This window comes from Diospyros lotus, chromosome 1, assembly GCF_014633365.1.
Source record: "Diospyros lotus cultivar Yz01 chromosome 1, ASM1463336v1, whole genome shotgun sequence".
NCBI lineage: Eukaryota > Viridiplantae > Streptophyta > Magnoliopsida > Ericales > Ebenaceae > Diospyros > Diospyros lotus.
The window spans coordinates 26,828,104-26,852,687 of NC_068338.1; the positions used below are offsets into that span (position 1 = coordinate 26,828,104).

General features: G+C 36.0%; 1 protein-coding gene and 2 long non-coding RNA genes across 17 annotated transcripts in view; all 3 read right to left on the reverse strand.

Annotated features, from left to right (window-relative positions):
- LOC127799226 (uncharacterized) overlaps positions 1-22,690 on the reverse strand; it is a 65,721-nt gene extending 43,031 nt beyond the window's left edge. For 3 of the 15 annotated variants that reach the window (XR_008022565.1, XR_008022567.1, XR_008022564.1), the window contains exons 1-4: positions 22,108-22,690; positions 21,915-22,038; positions 21,756-21,817; positions 5,607-5,706 (exon numbers count right to left, since the gene is read on the reverse strand). Coding sequence is in view for 2 of the 15 variants with exons in the window: in XM_052333054.1 (XP_052189014.1) it covers positions 5,602-5,706; positions 21,756-21,817; positions 21,915-22,038; positions 22,108-22,227 (411 nt within the window). In the remaining 13 variants the exon portion in view is untranslated. The other 12 variants (XR_008022576.1, XR_008022573.1, XR_008022572.1 and 9 more) reach the window with 11 other exon arrangements.
- Positions 5,715-7,781, reverse strand: LOC127799265 (uncharacterized). The gene is made up of 3 exons (XR_008022581.1): positions 6,639-7,781; positions 6,405-6,486; positions 5,715-6,235 (listed from the first exon to the last, which is right to left on the reverse strand). It is a non-coding gene; the product is annotated as an uncharacterized LOC127799265 (long non-coding RNA).
- On the reverse strand, positions 8,441-11,782 carry LOC127799269 (uncharacterized). Its single transcript, XR_008022582.1, has 3 exons — positions 11,601-11,782; positions 11,135-11,201; positions 8,441-9,128 (listed from the first exon to the last, which is right to left on the reverse strand). It is a non-coding gene; the product is annotated as an uncharacterized LOC127799269 (long non-coding RNA).
- Positions 22,691-24,584: the final 1,894 nt, after the last annotated feature.

Here is a 24,584-nt window from a genome sequence, read left to right on the forward strand (position 1 = left end):
CCAAAAATAAAGATAGAATTGAACCAAAAGAATTGGATTATATCTAAGTACATAGCTTTGATGCCTCTCCTATAAATTTTGATAAAAATATAATCATATATTTCGTGGTTACGAGCATTATATTACAAGAGACATTGAGTTAACATGGAGTTTTTACAGCCCTAATCACTACTTAAACCTTTGATGGAATTGGCTAAAGCCGCTCCTTTGAGCTACCACTTTGCATTCTAGTTGATGAGTTAATAAGCCAAATCCAAGTCACATCGCATCCCAATTGTCTTCGAGCATAAATTCAATTCATTCTCCTGTGTATATAAACAAGGCCTTTCAATAGTTCAATCTTGATACCCCAACTCATACATGAAAAGTTGGATCTTTCTTACTAACATGAAAGCCATTAAAGCTTATCCTGATCTCACTAAAGACCAATGAATCCCCATCTTCTCATTCAAAATGCTGAACAAAGATGTTGATCAACAATGGCACCTCAAGTCCTTTGAGGTCCTAATGAATGGGAAGTCTATAATATCCCTTTTTTTTTCAAGCCTACGTTAACCTGAATTTTCAAAGATTTTTTTTTTTAATAATCATTTAACATACGCTCAACGTATCAACTTAAAGAAATAAGTTAAGATTAGTAATAACATCACATCAGCGAAAGTAAGATCGAAACCTTAATGATACATAACCGAAATTCCTTTATTCATAATATAAAATTCGTACCATCAATGTTCAACATGACATCATCAAAATAATACATAATATCTGAATATCTTGTACATAAATAAAGACCTACAAAAGATCTAATATGTAACTATTAACTACATCTCGATAGCATTCTTTCTCTTAGCGTTGCTACTTTCACCTGAAACATTTGAATATTCTTGGGACAAAGTCCAAATTAGATGATGAATTATCTAAGCGAGAATTTAAAACATATTCATGAATATATACAAAACCATGAAACAAAATCGACACATCCCAACATGTGCTAACCTAAGAGAATATCACACAACACTTAACTTTAACCGGGAAAAATGCAATCTCTCTTAAAACAACACAACCTCATCGACACATTGGCATAATACAATCCTGTTTAAGAGGGATAACCTCAACGCATAAACCCGGGTATCACCCCTATATCATATTAGGCATTACGCTCCAATTCAAAAGCATTACGGATCTCAACACAACCCTAGCCACAAGAGGACCAATACTATCCTCGGAATCAACGTCCACCTAGGCAATAATGTTATTTCTCAAAGGAAATTGAGGTGGTGTCTACTCTTAGCCCCGCCACTTGAGCCAACATTCAGGATGGTGTCCATTCTCAGCCTCGCCACTTGAGTACCATAAGGTGGAGTCCGTCTCAGTCCCATCCCCAATGAGTCACATAACATTAATCCTTGGCACGCATCTCGAGTGTTATCACTTAAGTGCCACATGCAAGTTAACAACCCACATCCTACATGGACAACACATAAACATGTCAATGTAACACATAACATACATCATTTAAAATCAACATTTCAATGCATGAATTTATAAAACACGAAATTCAATGCACATGTATAAAATAATTTAGGACGCATCTTCCACATGAAACCAACTTGTCACAGGTCAAATTGTTTGTATAAACAAATCAAGTATAGAGTCGAACCACCCAAAATAAACCTAGTCGAAATAGAAACTCTCACAATAAAACTAAATTTTCGATATAACTATTCACCGTAAACCAAGTTTTTAAGTTAGAACACTCATTTTGAACGTATTTTCGACCACCTCAATTTTCGTGTTGACCTCGATTTTCGTGTCAAATCTCAAGTAATCGTACTAATGCTCAATCTCGAGCCTCAATAATCCCTAGACATCATATTCATTCAAAATAATATCAACATCTATTTTTCATAATTTTCTCCTTATTTTCTTCCCATTTTCTCCTAAAAAATTTTAAAATAAATACCTCCTCAAGGTTTTTCTCAAATTTTTATCTACAATAATTCATAAAATAATATTTCTTATTTTCTGGAATTTTATGAAATTTTTTTCCTATTTTTCTCTATTTTTCATAAACCTTATTTTCCTCAAAAATTACAAAATAAATAATTACTCCAATATTTTCCGAAATTTTCCTCCACCAAAATGCACAAAATAATTTTCCAACTTTTTCATATTTTTTTGGGAATTTTCTTTTATTTGTTTTCTTTTTTTTTTTCTTACATTCTCCGACGATCGATGACAATCTATGATGACTAATCCGACAACACCTCCTAGAAGATCTCCTCAAGCCGATCACAATTGCACTCTCCAATGGCCGAAACACCTGTCGGAAGTAGCCAAAACGTGCAATTTTCAGACTGGCTCCAGTGATGTTTCTGCGTTTTCTGGTGAGCTTCGAATACCCTTTCAAGCGTTTATGAAAACTCACAAAACTCTCCAGAATTACTCAACACATGGGGAGTAAAATCCCTTTATCCCTGACTCCTGATTTGCTCTCAAACACGAGAAATTCAAAATTTAAACTTTGATGAATTTAGCCATTTCGAACGCCCCTGTTTATACACGATTTCGGAGCCCAATCGAGCCATACCTAGTCAAATCGACGCCTCTATCATCCTTACAAGCATTTAATGGCCTCAAATCGTGATGATTCGATACGAACATCCTTCTCCCGAATTTTCGGTGATCGCAGCCATGTCTCACCATTTTCTATCAAATCACAGTTATGTTAGGCCATTCATGACCCCATACTCTGCCCAATCAACTCACCATGTCGTGGGGCCCATTTTCGTGCCCTTAGACAACCCTAAGGACATTGGCCGAATGATGGCCGACGATAGCAGTGGCTAGCGATAGCTATGGCTATGCTTCCTTCTTCTTTTTTATTTTATTTACACTTTAAACCCCTTAATTTTTAAAATCTCATTTAAGCCTTTCCACGAAGCCTATCAAGTTCCTGAAAATTTCACTATGATCCTTAGAATTTCCTCTTTCACATTACGTTCTCCGATACCCGTTTTACCACTTTTCAAAAATTACACTTAGGTCCACAACTTATGAAAAATCATGCTTGATTGAAAACTCGATCATTTCACCCCAAACCTTCTTCAGGATTGTTCCTTATGAAAAACTTAACTGATTTCAAGATTCTGGTGTCTTTGTGGAAGTCTCTTACGATGATTTGATTTTTCATCTTGAATCGCAATTGTACCGAAAATAGTCTCGGATTTGATTTATTTAAATGTCATAAATTATGCCTCGAGATGCTCGTTGATGTCGTACCCTCATCTTTAGGTATCTAAGTTTTGAGACCTTCCCTACTATTGATTCGACAATTTATTTTATTATCAAACCAACTTTTCGATATTTTAAACTCGTCCAAATTACATGACAACCTCACACAAATATGGGGTATTACAAAGTTAATCCTTGGAATCAATCGCGATGCTTTACTCCGAGGGACACCTCAAAAATCAAACACCGAGAATCTAATCATTTCTAAACAAAGTTCTAAAATGAGCATAACAAAACATGATAAAACTAACATTATAACAACATGGTGGTTTTTGTTGTCACTTTAACTTGTGTTTACAATTCTTACAAGTCACATATGTGGAAAAAGAATAGAAGCCAAGAGAAGATGTAGGGCAAGAGGAGAAGCCAAAGTATAATGATGAAATAGGGCAAAGAGGAGGAAGATGATTGTGGAAGTGGAAAAGGAGATTGAGAGAATGCAAAGGGGAAACAGTGGACATGGAGCATCTTAAAACTTCTTGAAACGATACTACAATGGAACCGTTGAGGATTGAACTAAAACAATTAGCAAAATAAGTCCAAATGATTTCACGATTATCCTTTAAATAAAGGAAAGTGAAAACAAGAATTTTAGTGGTTAAAAATAAAAAAACAAATGTATGAAATATTAACAAAAGACAAACCAAACACCTAATAACAAAATCAAAAGTTAAAACTATAAAAAAATAAAATAAATAAATAAACAAGACCCGAAATTCCATGTCATAAAGCTTCGAAATTCCAAATGTAAGGGTAGTCAACCTTCATAGTCAAGCATAATGCTTCAACAAAAGAACACATCAAGCCAGCTCCCATAAGTAAAATTCATAAAATAAGAAGTCAACATTTTGAAAAAAAAGTCAAATTTAAAGCATGCATCTAGCGTTGGAGATTAATAACCTGAGGTAAAAATGTTCCAAGCATCCAAAGTTTATGGCACAAAGTTTCTGAATTTGTATAAATTCTGATGAATTTGTATAAATTTTGATGCTACAAAAGCCAAGAGATACATGTTAATGGGAATTACCAATAAAAGAACCAAGTGGAACAACTTGATTGGTAAAGCAACCCTCCACAACACCTGGCAAGATGAAGAAAGATAGTACAAAGATTGTTGCTAGCAAGAAAAACAAATAACAAACTTAATCCGATGAAAACCGAGGAAGCTACTAATGAAGAGAAGGAAATTACCTCAATTGACAAACCACTTCTTCTATCAGAGATGATAAGAAAAAGGAAAGGGTAATGTCAACCAATGTTTCTCAAATACAAATAATAAGGTTAGTGTATGCAAAATTTATAAATTAAGAATGCCAAAACATTGAAATAATAATGAAAACCTAATAGTAATAAAATTCTTACAAACAACATGTGGGAACAGAAGAGAAGCCAAAACAAAAGGCAAGGAAGAGGAAAATCAATGGACTAATACATTCCTACCAAGGCTCTCCCACAAAACCAACATACAAATAAGAATAAAAAAAAAAACATGTGTCTCAACACCAATAAATCAACGTACTAATAAAAAGACATCCTTGCAAGAATTGGTGTCTTGCTTTATGAGGGTTGGGAGAGAGTAGGTTGTGTACGCAACCTTCACATTGTTTTGCAATTAGGTTATTTCCACAACTCAAACCTGCAACCTTCCGTTCACAAAGGATCAGCCATATCGCTGCAAATGTTGCCCACTAAACCAACATAGTAATAACAATAAAAAATTTAAAAATACATTTCAACATAATAAGTATAATTAAGGAAAAAAATAAATCAACATACTAAAAAAAAGGCATCCTACCAACAAGTGATTTCCCGCTTTGCAAGGGTTAAGTGAGAGTAGATTGTGTACACTGCCTTCACATTGCTTTGCAATTAAATTATTTCCACAACTCGAACCCATGATCTTCCATTCACAAAGGAAAAACCATATCGTCACTACGAATGCTTGCCCACTAAACCAACATAGTAAAAACAATTAAAAAATACATTTCAACACTTATAGGTACAATTAAAGAAAAAAATAAATCAACATACTAATAAAAAAGCATCCTAGCAACAAGGGGTGTCCTACTTTGTGAGGGTTGGAAGAGAGTAGGTTGTGCATGAAATCTTTACATTGCTTTACAATTAGGTTATTTCCACAACAGGAATCGTAACCTTCCGTTCACAAAGGATCAACCATATCGCTATTACGAACGCTAGCCCAATAAACCAACATAGTAATAACAATAAAAAATTAAAAAATACATTTCAACAATAACAAGTACAATTAAGGAAAAAAATAAATCGACATACAAATAAAAAGGCATCCTAACAACAAGTTGCAACTTTGTGAGGGTTAGAGAGTAGGTTGTGTACTAAACCTTCACACTGCTTTGCAATTAGTTTATTTCCACAACTCGAACCCATGATCTTCCGTTCACAAAGTAGGAACCATATCATTACTAGGAAGGCTTGCCCACTAAACCAACATAGTAATAACAATAAAAAATTAAAACATACATTTCAACACCATAAGTTATATTAAAGGAAAAAATATATCAACATAGTAATAAAAAGGGAACCTCACAACAAATGGTGTCCTGCTTTGTGAGGGGGTTAGGGGAGAGTAGGTTGTGCATGCAACCTTCACATAGCTTTGTAAATTAGGTTATTTCCAAAACTCGAACCCGTGATCTTCATTTCACGAAGGAGCAACCATATCTTTACTACGAAGGCTAGTCCACCAAACCATCATAGTAATAACAAAAAAAAAAAAATTAAAAATACATTCCAACACCAATAAGTATAATTAAAAGAAAAGTTAAATCAACATACTACTCAAAAGACATCCAAACAGTAAGTGGTGTCCTCCTGCTTTGTGATGGTTGGAAGAGAGAAGGCTGTGAATGCAACCTTCACATTGCTTTGCAATTAGGTTATTTCCACAACTCAAACCCACAACCTTCCATTCACAAAAGATCAACCACATCATTGTTACGAACACTTGCCCACTAAACCAAAATAATAATAACAATAAAAAAAATTAAAAAATATTTCAACACTAATAAGTACAATTAAGTAAAAAAAATTAACGTACTAATAAAAAGGCATCCTAGCAAAGAGTGATTTACCACTTTGTGAGGGTTGCAGGTTGTGTACTCAACCTTCACATTGCTTTGCAACTAGGTAATTTCCGCAATTCGTACTCGTGATCTTTCGTTCACAAAGGAGAAACCATATTGTTACTACGAAGGCTTGCCCACTAAACCAAAATAGTAATAACAATAAAAATTTAAAAATTAATTTAAACACCTACAAGTTCAATTAAGGGAAAAAATAAATCAACATACTAATAAAAATGCAACCTCACAACAAGTGTCTTGGTTTGTGAGGGTTGGGAGAGAGTAGGTTGTGTCCGCAACCATCATATTGCTTTGCAATTAGGTTATTTCCACAACTCGAACCCGCAACCTTCCGTTCACGAAGGATCAACCATATCATTGTAACAAATTTTTGCCCACTAAACCAGCATAGTAATAACATTAAAAGATTAAAAAATAAATTTCAACACGAATAAGTACAATTAAGGAAAAAAGATAAATCAACATACTAATAAAAAGGTATCTTAGTAGCAAATGATTTCTTGCTTTGTGAGGGGGGTTAGGGGAGAGTAGGTTGTGTACGAAAACTTCACATTGCCCTGCAATTAGGTTATTTCCAAGACTCGAACCCGTGATCTTCCGTTCACAAAGGAGAAACCATATTGCTACTACAAAGGCTTGCCCATTAAACCAACATAGAAATAATAATAAAAAATTAAAAATATATTTCAACACCTATAAGTACAATTAAAGAACAAATAAATCAACATACTAATAAAAAGGCATCCTCGCATCAAGTGGTGTCCTACTTTGTGAGGGTTGGGAGAGAGTAGGTTGTGTAGGCAACCATCACATTGCTTAGCAATTAGACTATTTTCACAACTCAAACCTGCAACCTTCCCTTCTCAAAGGATTAACCATATTGTCGTTACGAATTCTTGCCCACTAAACCCACATGGTAATAACAATAAAAAATTAAAAAATACATTTCAACACGAACAAATACAATTAAGCAAAAAAATAAATCAACATACTAATAAAAAGGCATCTTAGCAACAAGTGATTTACCGCTTTGTGAGGGGGGTTAGGGGCGAGTAGGTTGTGCACTCAACCTTCACATTGCTTTGCAATTAGGTTATTTCCACAAGTCGAACCCCATGATTTTCAGTTCACAAAGGACCAACCATATTGTTACTACAAAGGCTTGCCCATTAAGCCAACATAGTAATAACAATAAAAAATTAAAAAATAAATTAACATACGAATAAAAAGGCATCCTCGCAACAAGTGGTTTCCTGCTTTGTGAGGGTTGGGAGAGAGTAGGTTGTGTATGCAACCTTCACATTGCGTTGTGATTAGGTTATTTCCACAACTCCAATCCACAACTTTCCGTTCACAAAGGATTATCGTTGCTACAAAGGCTTCCCACTAAACCAACATAGTAATAACAATAAAAAATACATTTCAATACCTTGAAGTACAGTTAAGGAAAAAATAAATCTACATAATAATAAAGGGGCATCCTCGCAACATGTGGTTTCCCACTTTGTTTGGGGTGAGGAGGGTTATTTGTGTACGTAACATTCACCTTGCTTTGCAAAGAGGTCATCTTCACAACTAGAACCCATGACCTTCCTTTCACAAAAAGAGCAACCAAATCATTGCTGCCAAGGCTCACCCACTAAACCAACATACTAATTAACTATCAGAAATTAAACAATATATTTCAACAACAATAAAGACAATTAAAGAAAAATAAGAAACCAACATAATGATACCAATCAAAAATTAAACAAAGCATAAGTATAGAAAGTAAACAAAAAGAGAGACGGTTCTAGTATTTGACCTTTTTAGCAAATAATTTTTTACATGAAGGTAGTATAAAATTAACAAATGAGCATAAAGATGATGGTGAGGAAGAGGTAAAGGAACGACAAAGCATCTTAAAGGACCGCATAGATGAATACACAACATGCCTATCAAAGTTTAATACCAAAACCATTACCAAATCCCCAAATCTTTTTTTTTTTTAATTTGGGCAATGGTCTCTCAGGCCCCAAAAAACACCACAAGAAATGCAGTAAAAAGGGCACATTTTATCCCAAAATATGAGTTAAGTAGGATCACGTAGAAATGATTCAGATCCAATCATGTGATCTTATATTGGTCCTACCAAAACATGATACAGTGTGCAATCTGAACAGATTCCATGAAAATGAAAAGTAGGATAATATTGATCCTACAATCCAAGTTAAGATCCAGAAACAATGGTTGGTGATTTCCAAGAAATTTATGTACGTAGAGTCAACACATGGCAAAAAAAGTACCAAGAAGAATTCCCATAAACTTAGGCATACTTGAGATAGCCAAAGAGGAGCCTTTGATTGTAACTGCATTTACCAAAAAAAAAAAATAATAATATACAACGCTATTTAGCTGGTCCTTGTACCAAAACTATTTGCAGAAAACTCTAAATTTCTACATTATCATCTTTGAAGTAAACACACAGGAAACAAACATCTAGGTAGACAAACAGAGATATGAATTATTCAAGCATCTAACCCTTTTTGCACAAAGTTGGGGAGTGAATCAAATGATAGTACAATAAAATTAATATACTGAAAATTAAACCTAGCATGGTCCTTGTTCTCACTTCAAACCATAGTAACAATTCTTATAAGCCAAAAATGTGGGGACAAAAGGGACACCTAGAGAAGAAACCAGTCAATCTCTCCATCGCCACTATATGATGATCTGAAATATTCAAGGATCAATTTGAGACATTAAATGAGTTTTTGAATATTTTAAAAGATTACGAAAATGGGTCAAAACTATGGGAAAACATAAAAGAGTGACCACATGATTGGGAGTAATGAGATGTTATGGGGCAGCAAGTGTATCGGTCAGATTCGGTGAAGTGGACCCATTTAGTGGGAAAGTCTACAATCGGTTTGCTCGTGGAAAGAAGGCGGCTTAGGGCAGAGCTAAGTGTCCTAATATTATGTTTTAAAATATTCTGCTATGTTCTGTTTTCTTTTGTCAGTTTATTTTCTATTTTCTGTCAGTTATATCAGTTATATTAGTATTTGAATTTGTCTAGATCTGCTATTCTCTAGGAAGCAGTTCCTAGTTCTAAGATGGCAGTTATCTCTCTACTTCCCTGCAAGACTTTTATGTGGTTCAGAGGGGAATAGACATTTGTTATGTAGTATTTTTCACAAAAGTTGAGTACTTTCTTACTCAAGGAGATCATCGAGTTCTTTCTTGATGAGCTCAAATTTTCTAGTAAAGATAGGTCAGAAAGGGAGAATATCACAGAAGCATTCTACAACTTCTTTTTCTGATTATTCTGTTTCAAGACCTATAAACTGATCAAGGGCTCAGGAACTTACCATGAGAAATGTTGATGCTTAACTTGAACATAATATGTTGAGTTCAATACCAACCAAATTTCTGTTAGAAAATATCTACTAACAACATAAATTTGAGACCTTAAAACCTCAAAATAATAGTTTCAAGTCAAGTACCAACAAACCCCAATACTACCAATCATATGATTATTCAAATTACCAAATTATGAATTTTTTAATATTTTCAAAAATTACAAAAACTAGCCAAAAATATGAAACAAGAGTGATTACATGATTAAAGCATTGAGATATCATAACTTGAACCCAATATATTGAGCTCGATAACCAACCAAATGTCTGTTTTTAGATGATATATAGTAGATTGGCTGATTTGTTGTAGAAAATTTGTAAAGGATGACTAAAGACATGAAATTAGGCATGCCAATGCATTTGACACATTTGGACGCCTCAGAATTCCAAATATGTCAACTTGCTAAAATGCTTAAATAAGATGATAAGGGCTATAGCTCAGTTGGTAGAGCAAATGGAACCCAAAAACCTCAACATAATGGATTCAAGTTAACTACTACATATCTAATATTCCCAATCATATGATCATTCAAATTATTGAATTATGAGTTTTTTAACAATTTCAAAATTACAACAAGCCAAAAATATCAAAGATGACTGATCACTTCATTGGAGTATCGAGATATCTTGTTGATACATAACATGAACCCAATAAAGGTTCATAATCAACCAAATTTCTGTTCATAGAAGATATATGGTGATTGGTTGATTTGTTGTAGCAAATTTGAGAATGATGACCAGGAAACATGAAATTAGGCATTTTAACGCACTTGACGTATTTGGATTCTTTAGACTTCCAAATATCTCAACTTTCTAAAATGCTTAATTTCACTTTTCCAGGTAACAAATTTTACCATAACAAGAAAACCAACGTAAAATATATATTTGAACCACAGAAATTTCAGGCACGAAAGCATCATAAATAATGGATTAAAATTAAATATTAACATAATCTCTATACTCCAGATCATATGATCATTCAAATTACCAAAATATGAATTTTTTGAATATTTTCAAAAAGTAAGAAAATGGGCCAAAAATATGAAAAAGAAAAATAAAGTATGATCACTTGATTGGATATTAGATGAAAAGGTGTTGACAAAAAACCAAAGGTATATCAAGTTAGAGTTATCCATTTTCTTCAAATAGACATCAAACTTGTTTTTGCTTGTGATAGGCATTATTGAAGACTTGTAAAGACTTTAACCATGCTAATGATGATAGACTCCAAGTAAACAATTTAACAAACGAACTATTCATGATAGCAAAACAGACATGGACTACAACCTAGTGTTTAAAAACCTTGAGCACAGACCTTACCATGTCCACATGGATTATAGATGTTCTTCAAGTAGAAACATTAACACTAGAACTTATGTACCTAAAACTACAAAAGCACCCACACAGTACCAGTTTCTCCAAGTGCCAATGAAATGTAGCCTAGACTCTGTCAAATCAAAGCACAATAACGGTGTATATCCTCATCAAGTAAATTTAGTAATATATACTATGATCATTGCAAAAAGTTACATACAAAAGAAACGAGAAAAGGGGATGTAAATTAAAACTGCTTAGGGAATAAAAAATGCCAAACAAAGATTAAAACATATATCTTATTAGTTTATTTGCAGCAATAGAATCCATCAGTCCATCAGTCATGCAGATTTCACTACTGGTAACACGCCACTAGGGACCTGGAATAAACTACGAACAATGGAAATTATAAAAGTTCAAGAAATGCTAAATTTTCAGCTTTGAATGTCAATATTAGCGATGGACTGTGTACCTCGTGTTCCTGATTGTACTGTCCGGAAGGTTACTGCATATGATATGAGTGACACAATGCCTTGAATAATAATTCTCAAAGCGTCCTCCCCATGCTTTATTATACACCCTCACACCACCTGTGAAGATTCCAGGGAAAAGAAAATTTTCAAGTATTTGGTAACACCTCTATGCATTTAATGAAGATCGCCAAGTTCATTCATCAAAACCTGACTAGATGGCACCACATTAAATCCATCAACAAAAATACAAACCCCTTTAAAAATGGGCTTCTCACTTTTCGAACAATGATTAGAAGAACTCAATGCTTCAGCGTCAAACTGTTCCTGTAGTTTCTGATTATCCACGGCCATGTCACTGAAACCACATGCCAAAACACATCAATACACATTCAGAATCTCAGTATGATTAGGGGCAAAAAAGAGATTACCAACACGGAAAGAAGCACCAAAAAGAAACTGCTAATAAGTAAAAAGCCAACCAGAAGGTCATTATGTATACATGAAACTAAACAACGACGAAGAAGTTTAATGCTCTCCTATTCCGGCCCATTTGCTAACTACCAGAATTCAACTTTAAAAACCAAAAGGCCATCGAATACAGCGAATTACATTTGAAGTACTCATAAATTTACAATAGAATTCTGTATTTTCCTAATTTTTCTCGATTGTTCCGTTCCTTTTCTATTCAGTGATGTCAGTAATTTGAATATACGTCATAGGACAACCGTTAATAGAAGCAATCAAACCGCATACAAATTCAGAGAGAGAGAGAGGACCTAGCGGAATCGGAGAAGAGCGAACTGCGAAAGGAGGACAGGAGGAAAAGCAACCATGCCTGGGGCTCAGATTACTTATCTGGAAGGGTTTGAAGAGAGCGAGTGAAGTCGAAGGTCGTTGTTTATGCCAGATGGGACAATTTGGGATGATCGATCAAGAAGATATTGGGGTTTTAGAGCCGTTAGAGGAATGAAACTTGCTTGCAAAGCAAGATAGATCCCGGCGATTTGATTTTATTTGATTTGGACGTACAGCCAGCTGAGTTGCTTCTCACTCAAGCCCTTGAAATACGTCTTCTTGATCTTCAGAGGCGAAGACACCCGCAACGGCTTTGTTGACCATCTCTATTCGGCTCTACATCAGAAGGTCATTTTCACGTTCAAGGATGACCTGAAGCTCGAGAGAGGTGAATCGATTTCTCCGGCGATCCTGAAAGCCATCGAAGAGTCGAGGTTTGACGTGGTTGTTTTCTCCAAAGAAGTGCGCTTCTTGGTTGTTTTCTATGAAGTATATCCGAGGGATCTACTCTATAAAACACCGGCAAAACGGTGACACCGTTTTGCCGGTGTTTTATAAAGTAGATCGCTCGAATTTACAAAAAAACAAAGAGGGAGCATTGGAGAAGCATTCGGCAAACACGAGAGAGATTCCAGCGAAGAGAGGGAGAAGCAGAAGGTGCGGTGCAGAGATGAAGGAATGCTCAGCCAATACTTCGGGGGAGGGGGGGGGGGGGTGCAGTGCAGAGATGGAGGAATGCTCAGTCAATATTTCGGCCGGGGGGGGCGGCGTCGCAGTGCAGAGATGGAGGAATGCTCAGCCAATATTTCTGGTGGGATTAAGAAACACTAGGGTATCAACTACCCCCTCAACAACTCAAACTCGAATCTTTTTTTAAAGGGTTATTAGCATCAAAGTCAAATTTTTAACTTTTGACAATTTTATCCAATGCACTCGATCAGAATAGTTCAATTTCTGAAAATAATTATAATCTTAGTTAATGCTGAAATTAATTTTAACCCAAGTGTGATTTTGTCTAGGTGATGTGTCACTTGACATTTAATTTATTTTTTATTTTTTTAAAAAAATACTCTATTTTCGCTTTTTTGCTATGACTTTTTTTGTCTTGTCTCGTCAATACAAATTGGTTAACACACACTATAATATATATATACACACATAGTAACATATATATATATATACACTAAAAATGAAAAATAAAAAATCAAGTCGAATTTGGCCTGTGAAAGAGGCGAGTCGAGTCGGGTCGAGCAATAGAAATTGGGGCTTGCCATGGCCCTGTGGCCCTTAATAAATGGGCCAAGACAAGTTGAATCTGGGCGAGCCGTGGGCCTATTGAGTCGGCCGACCCCTAGCTCGTGGGCTATTTATTTTCAATTTCTTAAACATAATTGTTAAATATTTTTTTCTCAAATGCAATAAGTATTTTTTAAAATATGTTTATAAGTAAACATAATTTTTAATTACTATATTTATAATTACTAATTACAAACATAATTTTTTAAATATTTTTATAATTTTTTGGTGGGTCGGGCAAAGTCAATTGGTGGGCCGACACATGGGCCATTTTGGTGGGTCGGGCCAGGCCAGGCCAGGCCATGAGCCACAGATCACTAGCCTGACACGTAAGGATGGCAATTGTAATCGAAACCATGGGGAACTGAACCGAAATCTAATCGGTCAACGTGATTAAAAATCGTTTGACAGGAAAACGATTTGGTTTGGGAAAAAATCGAACACTGTTTCAATGGGTATGGTTTATTTATGATTTTTACTAAATCCAAACTAAAATCGAAATCGAAACTGAGCCAAATGTGTGTATAATCAAACCAAACCAAATATATATATATATATTTAATATATTATATATACACATATTACATATATTGACTAATACATTTTTTTACAAGTATTTTAATTAATGCATTACAAATATATAAAATATTTAATATTTATAAAGTAATTATCAAATAAAAATAAAATTTAATCTAAAATTATTTTATTTTTAACAATCAAATAATTATATTCAAGAAATTTGAAGTTAATTTGTAACTTTATGTAGGAAGAAGATAATTTTATTAGAGTTTGTCTTTGTTTGTTGTAAAATTATTAAAAAAATTTATAAATATTATTTACAAAAATTGTCTTTGTTTGTTAGTATGGATCAAACTAAAAAAATTATGGTTAAAAGCAAAACCAAATCGAAATCGAATGATTTGGTTATGGTTTTTAATTTTTAAAACCAATGAGTAATGATTTGATTTTGCTTTTAATAATCTAAATTTGGTTCGGTTATGATTTTTGACAAAAATCGAAACCAAATCGAACTATTGTCGACCCTACTGGCACGGCCCACATTCTTCTAGCCGCCCTAGTCCGTCTGCTATAGTATTGCGCCGAGCGCGTGAGGTAAGCCGGCCCATTTACCATCTCTAAGACACACACAAAAAAAAAAACATATACACACAGTAATATATATATATATATACACGGATTAAAACATACATCTTATTAGTTTATTTCCAGCAATAGAATCCATCAATCCAGCCATGCAGATTTCATTACTGGTAACACGCCACTAAGGACCCGGAATAAATTACGAACAATGGAAATTATAAAAGTTCAAGAAATGCTAAATTATCAGCTTTGAATGTCAAAATTAGCGATAGACTGTGTAGCTCGTGTTCCTGATTGTACTGTCCGGAAGGTTACTGTATATGATATGAGTGACACGGTGCCTTGAATAATAATTCATGCTTTATTATACGAATCATGCTAGATATACAATCTTTTTATATATCTTGGGTTACATAAGGGAGTATTATGACCAAAATATCTCGCACCTCACATACATCTCTATGTGCCTCATGAGGGACTTTTTATCATCGGTACACCTTTATATAGTTCAAGATATACACAAAAATATACCAATAGCATTTTCCTTATTATACACCCTCACAGCATAGGACAACCATTAATAAAAGCAATCAAACTGCATACAAATTCAAAGAGAGATAGAGAGGACCTAGCGGAATCGAAGAAAAGTGAACTGCGAAAGGACAGGAGAAAAAGCAACCATGCCTGGGGCTCTGATTACTTTATCTGGAAGGGGTTTGAAGAGAGCGAGTGAAGTCGAAGGTCATTGTTTATGCCAGATGGGACAAATTGGGATGATCGATCAAGAAGATATTGGGGTTTTAGAGCCGTTAAGAGTAATGAAACTTGCTTGCAAAGCAAGATAGACCCTAGCGATTTGATTTTTTTGATTTGGACGTACAACCCGTTGCTGAGTTGTTTGATTCTTACTCAACTCCACTAAATATCATTGTTAGTGGAAGTCGTTCTACAAGGTCAGACAGACCGACATACGCAATTACCGAGTGAGGGTAAAATGATAAAATTGCCCTCCACCCACTTTGCAAATTTGCAAGGTGGGTCATTGCCTTACTCTCTCGCCTCCCCTCCCATGGTCGTCGTCGCGCCTCACTGTCATGCTATCGTTGCCTCGCCTCGTTGAAGATGCAGCGACGGTCGACAAGGTGAGACGAGACAAGGGAACGATAGAAACGAGGCGAGGTGATGGCGGCATGGCAGCAAGGGACGACGGCAAGGCAAAGCAGCGACGAGGCGATGGTCATGGGAGGCGAGAAGAGAGAGTAGAGTAAGGAGAGGAATGGGTAATTTCATCTTTTTGTCCTCTTTCTGTAAGCCTGTCGGTAAGACTATCTGGCTCTCAAGTATTTTTCTTGTTAGTGGTATATTTTTTCTTTTCTTTTCTGTTCTAATTAATTAAGTATCTAAAACGTTAAATAATAATTTAGGTGATTTCAAATATATGCTAATTTAGTTATATATATTTTTTTAAAAAAAGTAAATTTTCAACCACAGCTTAGTTTGAAAAATATATCCTAACTATTGCTCACCTTTATTTTTAACTTTTTGTTATGTTTTTTAAATTAATTGTAGTTGGTTTATTCTATTATCTATTTTTATTTTCTTTTTAATGTAAAAACAGTTGTAATATAAAAAGTTAAACATCTTTATTTTTTAAATTTTTTAAATTTATTCTATTTCAAAACATCCTAAATTATAATCTATTTATTTAAGAATAATTATTATCATGTTGAATAATAGTAAAAGGAATAAATTATATCAAACACTTTTAAAATTTAACAAAAATATAAAGACACATTTTATATATAAAAAATAATAAAACATCTTTAATATTAATTTAGTGCATAGCTTAGTCATTCTACCTCATACTTAAATCTTCTTCTTAATTTCTCTTTTTCCTACCTTTATTTTTCCTTCCCAATCCATAATATGTGCGAATAAGATTGAAAGATGACAGTTCCAAAAACACAGGTCAAGTGGTTGAGCCACAATAAGGGGATTCACACCAATAGATCATGAGTTTGATTTCTTACCCTACATAGTGAGGCAAAAGTTCCACCTGCGATTTACCTCATCTGCCGAAATCAAAGGCACGAGTGGTTAGGGACTGCATAAGGACGATAATCCCAAGATTAAATGATGATGTATGAGAAGTGAGAATTGAACAGATAATGAGCTATACTGCTTGATATTGAGCCAGAATACCAAAGCTCTATAAACTGACTTCTATGGTTATGTTATGTAATGCGTGTAGATAGAGTGAAAATAGGCGGGCTGAGTTAAATTTGGCCCGTGAGGGAGGCTGGGCAATAGGAAATAAGGGCCCGACATGGCCCTATGACCCTTAACAAACAGGCCAAGGCTGGCGGGGCGAGCCGTGGGCTTGTCGAGTCGAGTCTAGCCAAGCGGGGCCATAGGCTTGCAAGCAGGGCCATGCCATCTTCGCATGCCAAATCTTCTCTCTTGATTTTTCCTTTGATTTGATGCAGCCATTCCTTCTTCCTATTCAAATATCCTCCTTATTTTTCCTACTCAAATTTTCTAATAATTACAAGGCATATTCCCTTTAAGAAGAAAGATCATTGTGCTGTGAATGACCCTGTATTATCATTATGCTTTGATTTGCTAGATTTATCGTACAAATCTATCTCTTGTTCGTCAAATTCAACATCCAACCAATCCTTAAAGCATATACACATTTCTAGTGTCATATGTTACAATCTTGATCTCTTTGGGTTGAGAATTTTGTTTCCTGTAAAAAAAGATAACTTCGATGGCACTGTGGACACCGAGGAGTTAGTAGATCTCGAGCCATGGCGACAACATCGGATACGTGTGTTGATTTTGACGTCATCATGACAAAATATCAAATGTATTAATTTGGTCATAAAAAATAAAGATCTCTTATTTAAATAGAATTTAAATTTGTTAAATCCACTAGATATTTGTGGACTGTCCTTTAATTTCTTCGATTTGAGGTATGTGGACCATCTAGAGTTGAAAAATGGGCGAGTTGAGCCATTTTTGTGGGCCGGGCCAAGTTGGGCCCCGGGCCACAAAACACTGGCACAACATGGCCTGCATTCTTGGGGCCAGGCCACCCAACCCGTTTGTTACAGTATCGGACCAGGCTAGGCTGGGTGGGAGGCGAGTCCATGGGCCCGGCCCATTTGCCAACTCTACGTGTAGATGAGCTCATGAAGTGTGTGAGGGTGTGATTACAATGTGCTAGGCATACTCTCCACAACTTGTGTAGCAGCTCCATGTATTATTTGTTTTTCATCAAGCTTGTTAAATGTTACCTAAGATAATTGTTCTAAAATCTGACAAAACTTCCCCAAGATATCAAATTTAACAGTGGCATGTCTCGTAACAGGGGAGAATATCTTAACCTTCTATGTACTAAACTCTCAGGTGGTTACTTAATGGTCATTTGCATGGCTCTCAAAACAATCTCGCTTTCTGACTCCATAAGATCTTGTCCCTAATTGTGCCTTATCTGGTTATATTCAAACTACTTTTGAATGTCTACTGTAGTTTAGACATGATAAAATAGTTCATATTGGAAGTGGTTTGTGCCTGTTTGATTTTGCTGTCAGTTAGTCGTCGTGTTAGCATCTCCATGGTCACGTACTACTTTCTGTAGTTTTCAGTTTTGCTCATGGAACAGAGGGTGGTTCCAGCTGAAGAAGTCATTAGTGAAGACCCAGCTAGCTAGTTCCTCTAGAAAGGTGTACCTATTTCCAGGACTTGTTGAAAGCTCTTCACATCTTTCCAGATTCAGTCTCAAGTCAGACTTACACGAGTTAAACCAACAATGTGGCATGTGATTCACGAGAAGCTGCCCCCTTGCTTGATCCTTGAGTGAGCTTCTACAGCTAATGCCTATAATAAGCACGATTTTACCAGTTGTATGGAAAAGATTTGTAAGAAGGTAGAAGTTTAAGGGATTTTGGTATTCATCTATATATCCATCTTTAAGATGTACGAAAATGCAAAAAACCAAATGTTACAGAAAATGTGATCATATTGAACCATCCCGACATGAGACAGAGTTGTTAAAATGTTTGCGTAAACAATCGTGTGGTAGTAGGGTATGCTGTGCTGCACTTTAATGCAGTCTTGTAGCTTATAATTTCCATTTCTATTATTGCTTTATTTGAAGTTTTTAATTAAATGTGTTTTGGCAAAAGTTTCCTCTCATGTTTGGCATATTTTTGCGGCAATGATAGTTTGCAAAAGATAAGGCAGAGTAGTTTGGTAGAATACTTATCAGTCCGTGCATTGTATATCTTCTTAAGGGGGCAGAGGAATTTTATGAAGCAATAAGCCAACTAGTTGGATCAGAGTTGATGCTAATTAAACAAATGACATTGATGTAATGACGGCTTCCTAGCATACCCAATTAGGCGTTGGAGATCACGCGGATCAGACCCTGCACTAGGGTTTCTCACTAGTCGAGAACGTGGGTAAAATCAAATCCAAGGATGGGTGTGGCAAAGTGCAGCTCCCAATTCATTGTAGATTTGAGCTTAAGGTAACAGATTCAGGTCTGTACAAGAGTACAACGAAAACATTATCTTTAAAACATTTATCCCATTATAGAGTCGGCTACATGATTGGTTAATCCTTTTGCTAATACCCGACGGTTCCTTAGAACCAAATACACCATGCGAGAACGAAAGAGTATGGTCACTGCCTGAACATTCCACGTTAAAGGGAGTATCCTATCTGTTGTTTTTTGTTTACCGATGAGGCCCAAGGCTATAACGAATTTTTTTCGAGTTTATTTTCATAGGCTTCGGCCTAAGATTGAAGTACCGTCCATATTTCGTACTACCCATTGGCAGCCCATTAAAGAAGTCGGGCCATAAGCCCTTAATTAAGTCTTTGAAGAAGAAATGGGCTGAGCCCATTTGCTCAAGGCTTAAGGAAGCTCAAGCCCAAGCCCAAGCCAAATGGCTCCCCAACCGTGCCCTAGCACCGTCATATAAAAGGCCTTTTTCTGCTTTCTTTTGCCCTTATTTGACGGCCGAATTCTCTCTCTTTCTCTCTTTGCTCTCCCGATATTTTCCTTTTGATGGCCGATCTCCATGAGTCGATTCTTCCCTTTTCAGCCAGATCTCCCTTTCCATGGCAGTGGTATTCCTTTCCTTCAGAAGCACTTGGTTGATCAGTAAGTAGCTATTATTTATTCGAAAAGATATAATTACTCTCTGTTTAGCAATATGTGGAGAGCGAAATACAATTAAGCAGGATAATTTTCCACCTACTTGTGAAATTCCTAAAATAGAGGAAGAACATCCTATGCAGACATTTGAAAGTTTTATAGATAGCATGGCTCTGAACAATGTGGGGTTACTGGAGGTTAGCCAGGTTATATACATTTCTTCTTCTAAATTTGAGTTTTCATAGTTGCAGTAACCTATGGTACATACAATTGTTATCATTCTTATAATTATGAATTTATGATGATCATTGTTAACGGTTGATTATCATCATTGTAGTTATAACAACAGAAACAAAAAGGGTGCCACAAATATTCTAGAGAAGTTAGCCAAGCCAATTTTATTCAAAAGAAAAGACGGCATAAAACTCATAAGCTCTGTTTTGCACTCCACTCATCCCCAGTAAGAAAACAGAACAGCATCATCTTTTGCAAGTTAGTCATTTACATTGTTTTCATAAACCATATTTAATATGTGTTCTGTACATAAATTGTATTATTGAATCCCTACTAACTTTTTCTGATTGTGATTCATTGCTTTATTTTCAAGCTTGAAGCATCGCGTTAGGAAGCTTCCTTCTACATAATTCTATTCGTCTACATTCTGAAGTTAGAAAACAGTATCATTTGTCTGTAGAAAGTATGCTGAAGACAGAAAAATATAATTAGCATAGCAAAGAAAGGCAGTTACAAAATTTCATGTGCATATTCTAAGCATTTCAATCACTTGTACTACAGTATAGCAACCAATCATAACGTTGGTCCTCCAGTCTACATCTCATTTAATCCAACTGTTAGTTAGGCATTGAACATCCTCAAAAAATCAAATTAAGGGATGTTACTAAAAGCACAGGGAGATAGTAATACCAGGAAAGAAAATCTTGAACTATCTAGATGCTTGCCAAAACATTACAATATTAATACCTTAAGGATGTTAAAATAAATGCTAAATTAGAATATAACTCGTTTTTGGGAACACTTTGTTAAACGCCAAGCTCGTTTGAAGATGTTGAAGCTTTGAGCTCTTTAGAAGCACTACTCCTCAATGTAGTACCACTATAACAGTACGACGTACTAGATTGATTCTTATGGTTATTGTTCAAACATCTCATACCCTATGAGCCACAAGGTACAGGCATCCATTAACCATAATTCATGTCTTTCATGAATAAATAATTTGAAAACACTTGTAGGGGTACAATTTCTCGCAAACATGATGTCTGACATTTTACAAAATATGTGCCTCATCAATGTAAGTTCCAGCTCACTCTTGGTTCCTCTGACTAGCCAATCTTTATAGCTATATCCATATCTAGATTTTTGTCAAGGGATTGAAAAATGAGAAAGAAGCAAAACATTTGAATGGGCTATAACACAAAAAAGAATTTGAAAACCATCCATGCTTTTCTTCTCCCAGTCAAAAAACCAAAACAAAAAAAAGAGCAAAGAATTGAGCCTCTCTTACTAAAGTTTCATTTTTCTTTCCTTTTCCTTTGATAAATCTTCAAATCAAAGAAAGCATTAGTAAATAAAAAAATAGCAACATATCAAGAGGTAAGGTGAATCTCTTGCACCATTTGATTAAGGTTTTTAGCCCATATAATAGCTAAAACACTAAGTTTGATAATTAAGAAATCTATTTACACCGTCAATATACACACGAATTGTGCATTATATCATTATATGACAACACATGAAAGGGGAAAGAGGAAATGGAGGAAGGTGTTGCCAGAGTTACCTTAATCAAGGGGATTTTACCAGTGCGGAAGACAAACACTCCGACCACCATTACATACATTCCTGTATGTATATACATATGCGCAGCGAGAAGAGAGGGATTAGAGAGATGCTAAAAGGGATTAACCAGGGAGGGGGAGGGGATCAAGACAAGGCAGACCTATGTCCCACCGGTGGTTCCGGAATTCGCCGGACAGAGAGAGCTCGATGATACCGGTGCCGTCGTCGAGGAGAAAACATCCGTCGCCGTCGTGTCCATGGGAGGCTGTTGAGACCAAAATTCCCTGCATTGGGGCGGGCATTAGGACTGAGGGGAAAGCAGAGAGAAGGAAGGAAAAGAGGTAGATACCTACTTGTAAGCAGGCACGTTGGAAGAGGACGCCGGCGAGAGTCATGGCGGATTGCGACGGCGTTTGGCGGGCGCTCTTTAGCTGCACGCATAGCAGCTTCAGCGCCGCTAGACTGTAATCCATGCCTCCCTCTCTCTCAGTAGAGAGAAAACATCCGAATTTTTCACAAAGCCAGCTTTATTTTATTGAATTAAATTTTGCAATAAATAACATTGTTTTGAATTTTAACACGGACAGTGATACTAAAACCGATAAAAGAGAACGACCGAATTCGCCGACAGCATAAAATGTCAATTTGGCCGCCCTCCCTCTCTGTCTCGTGAATCCGTTGGCGGTGGCTTGCCCAATGCATTGCTCCGTTTCCTTTCGTCCTTTGCAAGCTCGCAGCCATGAGTCCATGACGTCTCTCTTCATTTGCTCATTTCTGGTTCACTTTCGCTTTTGTTGCCCAACCTTTACTGAGTTCTATTCCTTTTATTAAGGCCATTGTTGGAGCAAATATTCATCGTAAAGGTAAAGCTTCGCAGAAATCAACGACGGTGGCCTGAACAAGCCCCTTCTCTGCTTACCATCATCATCAGTCCCAATTTCGAGTCTGGACTTCAGTTACCGAATCTCCAGATCAAAAACAAAACAAAACAAATTAATGCACCAAAACTGTCCAATGTAGTGTTGGAGTCGGAAAGAAATGAAATCTCACTGGGAGTTCAAACAAAAAACAATGGATGAGAGTTTTTCAGTTCGATAGATTGTCCATTGCCAATGTTCCATACAACGCTTGACTCTTGTTTAGATGGAGTGAGAGTGGGAGCGTGCTCAAGAATGTTACGTTATTCTGTCTCAGGCATGCAAAATGAGAAAGAGTCCCGCTATTCGTACAGAATAGCGGGCAAGAGAACAAATCTAGGAGCGTGCAACCAAAACGGTTAACTGAAAAATTAATTCATGCCAGAGTTTTTGGTAATTTTGATTCATCATTTCACAAAGTCTAAAATTTCAATTCAGATTTGATTTAAGATACTAAAAAATCAAACTGAATTAAAGAGCGCAACGCATACATATTAATTTATTATTATACTATGTGTTGTTATATATTATGTAGGAAAAAATTACACTTGATCCTTGAGATTTAGATTAATTATAAGAACTACCCCTAACTTTTAAGGCTTAATACATCTTAAAGTTCCTTAACTATTACAAAATATGATATTGAGTTCCTCATCTAAAAAACCTCAAGATTTAATCTTTAAACAATTAAAAAAATATATTTTTAGTCCTTGCCGTCAATGCGAATAAACGGCTCTATTATGTTTGTCCCAAACTTATATACATATACATATATATACACCTGGCTCTGTATACATATACATATATACAAACACACACGCTGCAGCCATGGCAGTCATTGCCAGCTGCCATGGCCGTGGCAATCACCCATCCCCCAACTATAGTCGCAGCCATCACCCATCTCCCAATATACACAAACACAAGCACACATATGGCTGCTATGATCGCAGTCGTCACCCACCCGTCATGGCAGTAGCGATGAACACGACTATAGTTGCGAGAGAGAGCTGGCTGGGGGTGGGTGATGAGTTGTACAATATATATATATATATAGAGAGAGAGAGAGCGCTAGCCACGGCCATGGGAAATGGTGGGTCGATAAGTATATATATATATATATATATATAAAGAGAGAGAGAGAGAGAGAAAGAGGGTTGCGGCCATGGCAGTTATCGCACTCACGCGGAAATATATATATATGCACACACATTCTTTAAAACTCACTGTAAACACACACACACTACACAGCGAACTCACGTCCAACTCAAGCTCGCTGCCCATCTCCATATGCACCTACATACACATCGATATATATATATATATATATTAAGCTGTAATTGGCCATTTTAGACGCACTGAAAACCCACTTACATGGATATATATATATATATATATACACACACGCACACTTACAGATACCCATGGCCGCGGCCATCACCCATCCACCTAACCATGGTCGTCGCCATTACCCACCCCCCAATATACACAAACACACGCACACATATGGCTGTTATGAACGCAGCTGTCACCCACCCACCATGGCAGCCGCGATAAACGCGGCCATTGTTGTGAGAGAGAGAGCTGGCTAGGGGTGGGTGATGAGCTGTATAGTATATATATAGAGAGAGAGGGGGGGCGGCCATGGGAGGAGGTGGGTTTGATATATTTTGTAGTATATATATATAGAGAGAGAGAGAGATGAGGTGGGTCTATACAGTATATATAGAGAGAGAGAAAGAGAGAGGGGGGGAGGGCCACGACAATGGCGGAAGGGGGTGATGTGTGCAGCCATGGGAGGGTTTAGAACAAGCATAATATAATTAAATGAAAGAATAGAGTAACAGTAATTAAAATAATATAAAATTATTTTGAAACACATAAAATATTAACAATATTATATACATAAATTTGTT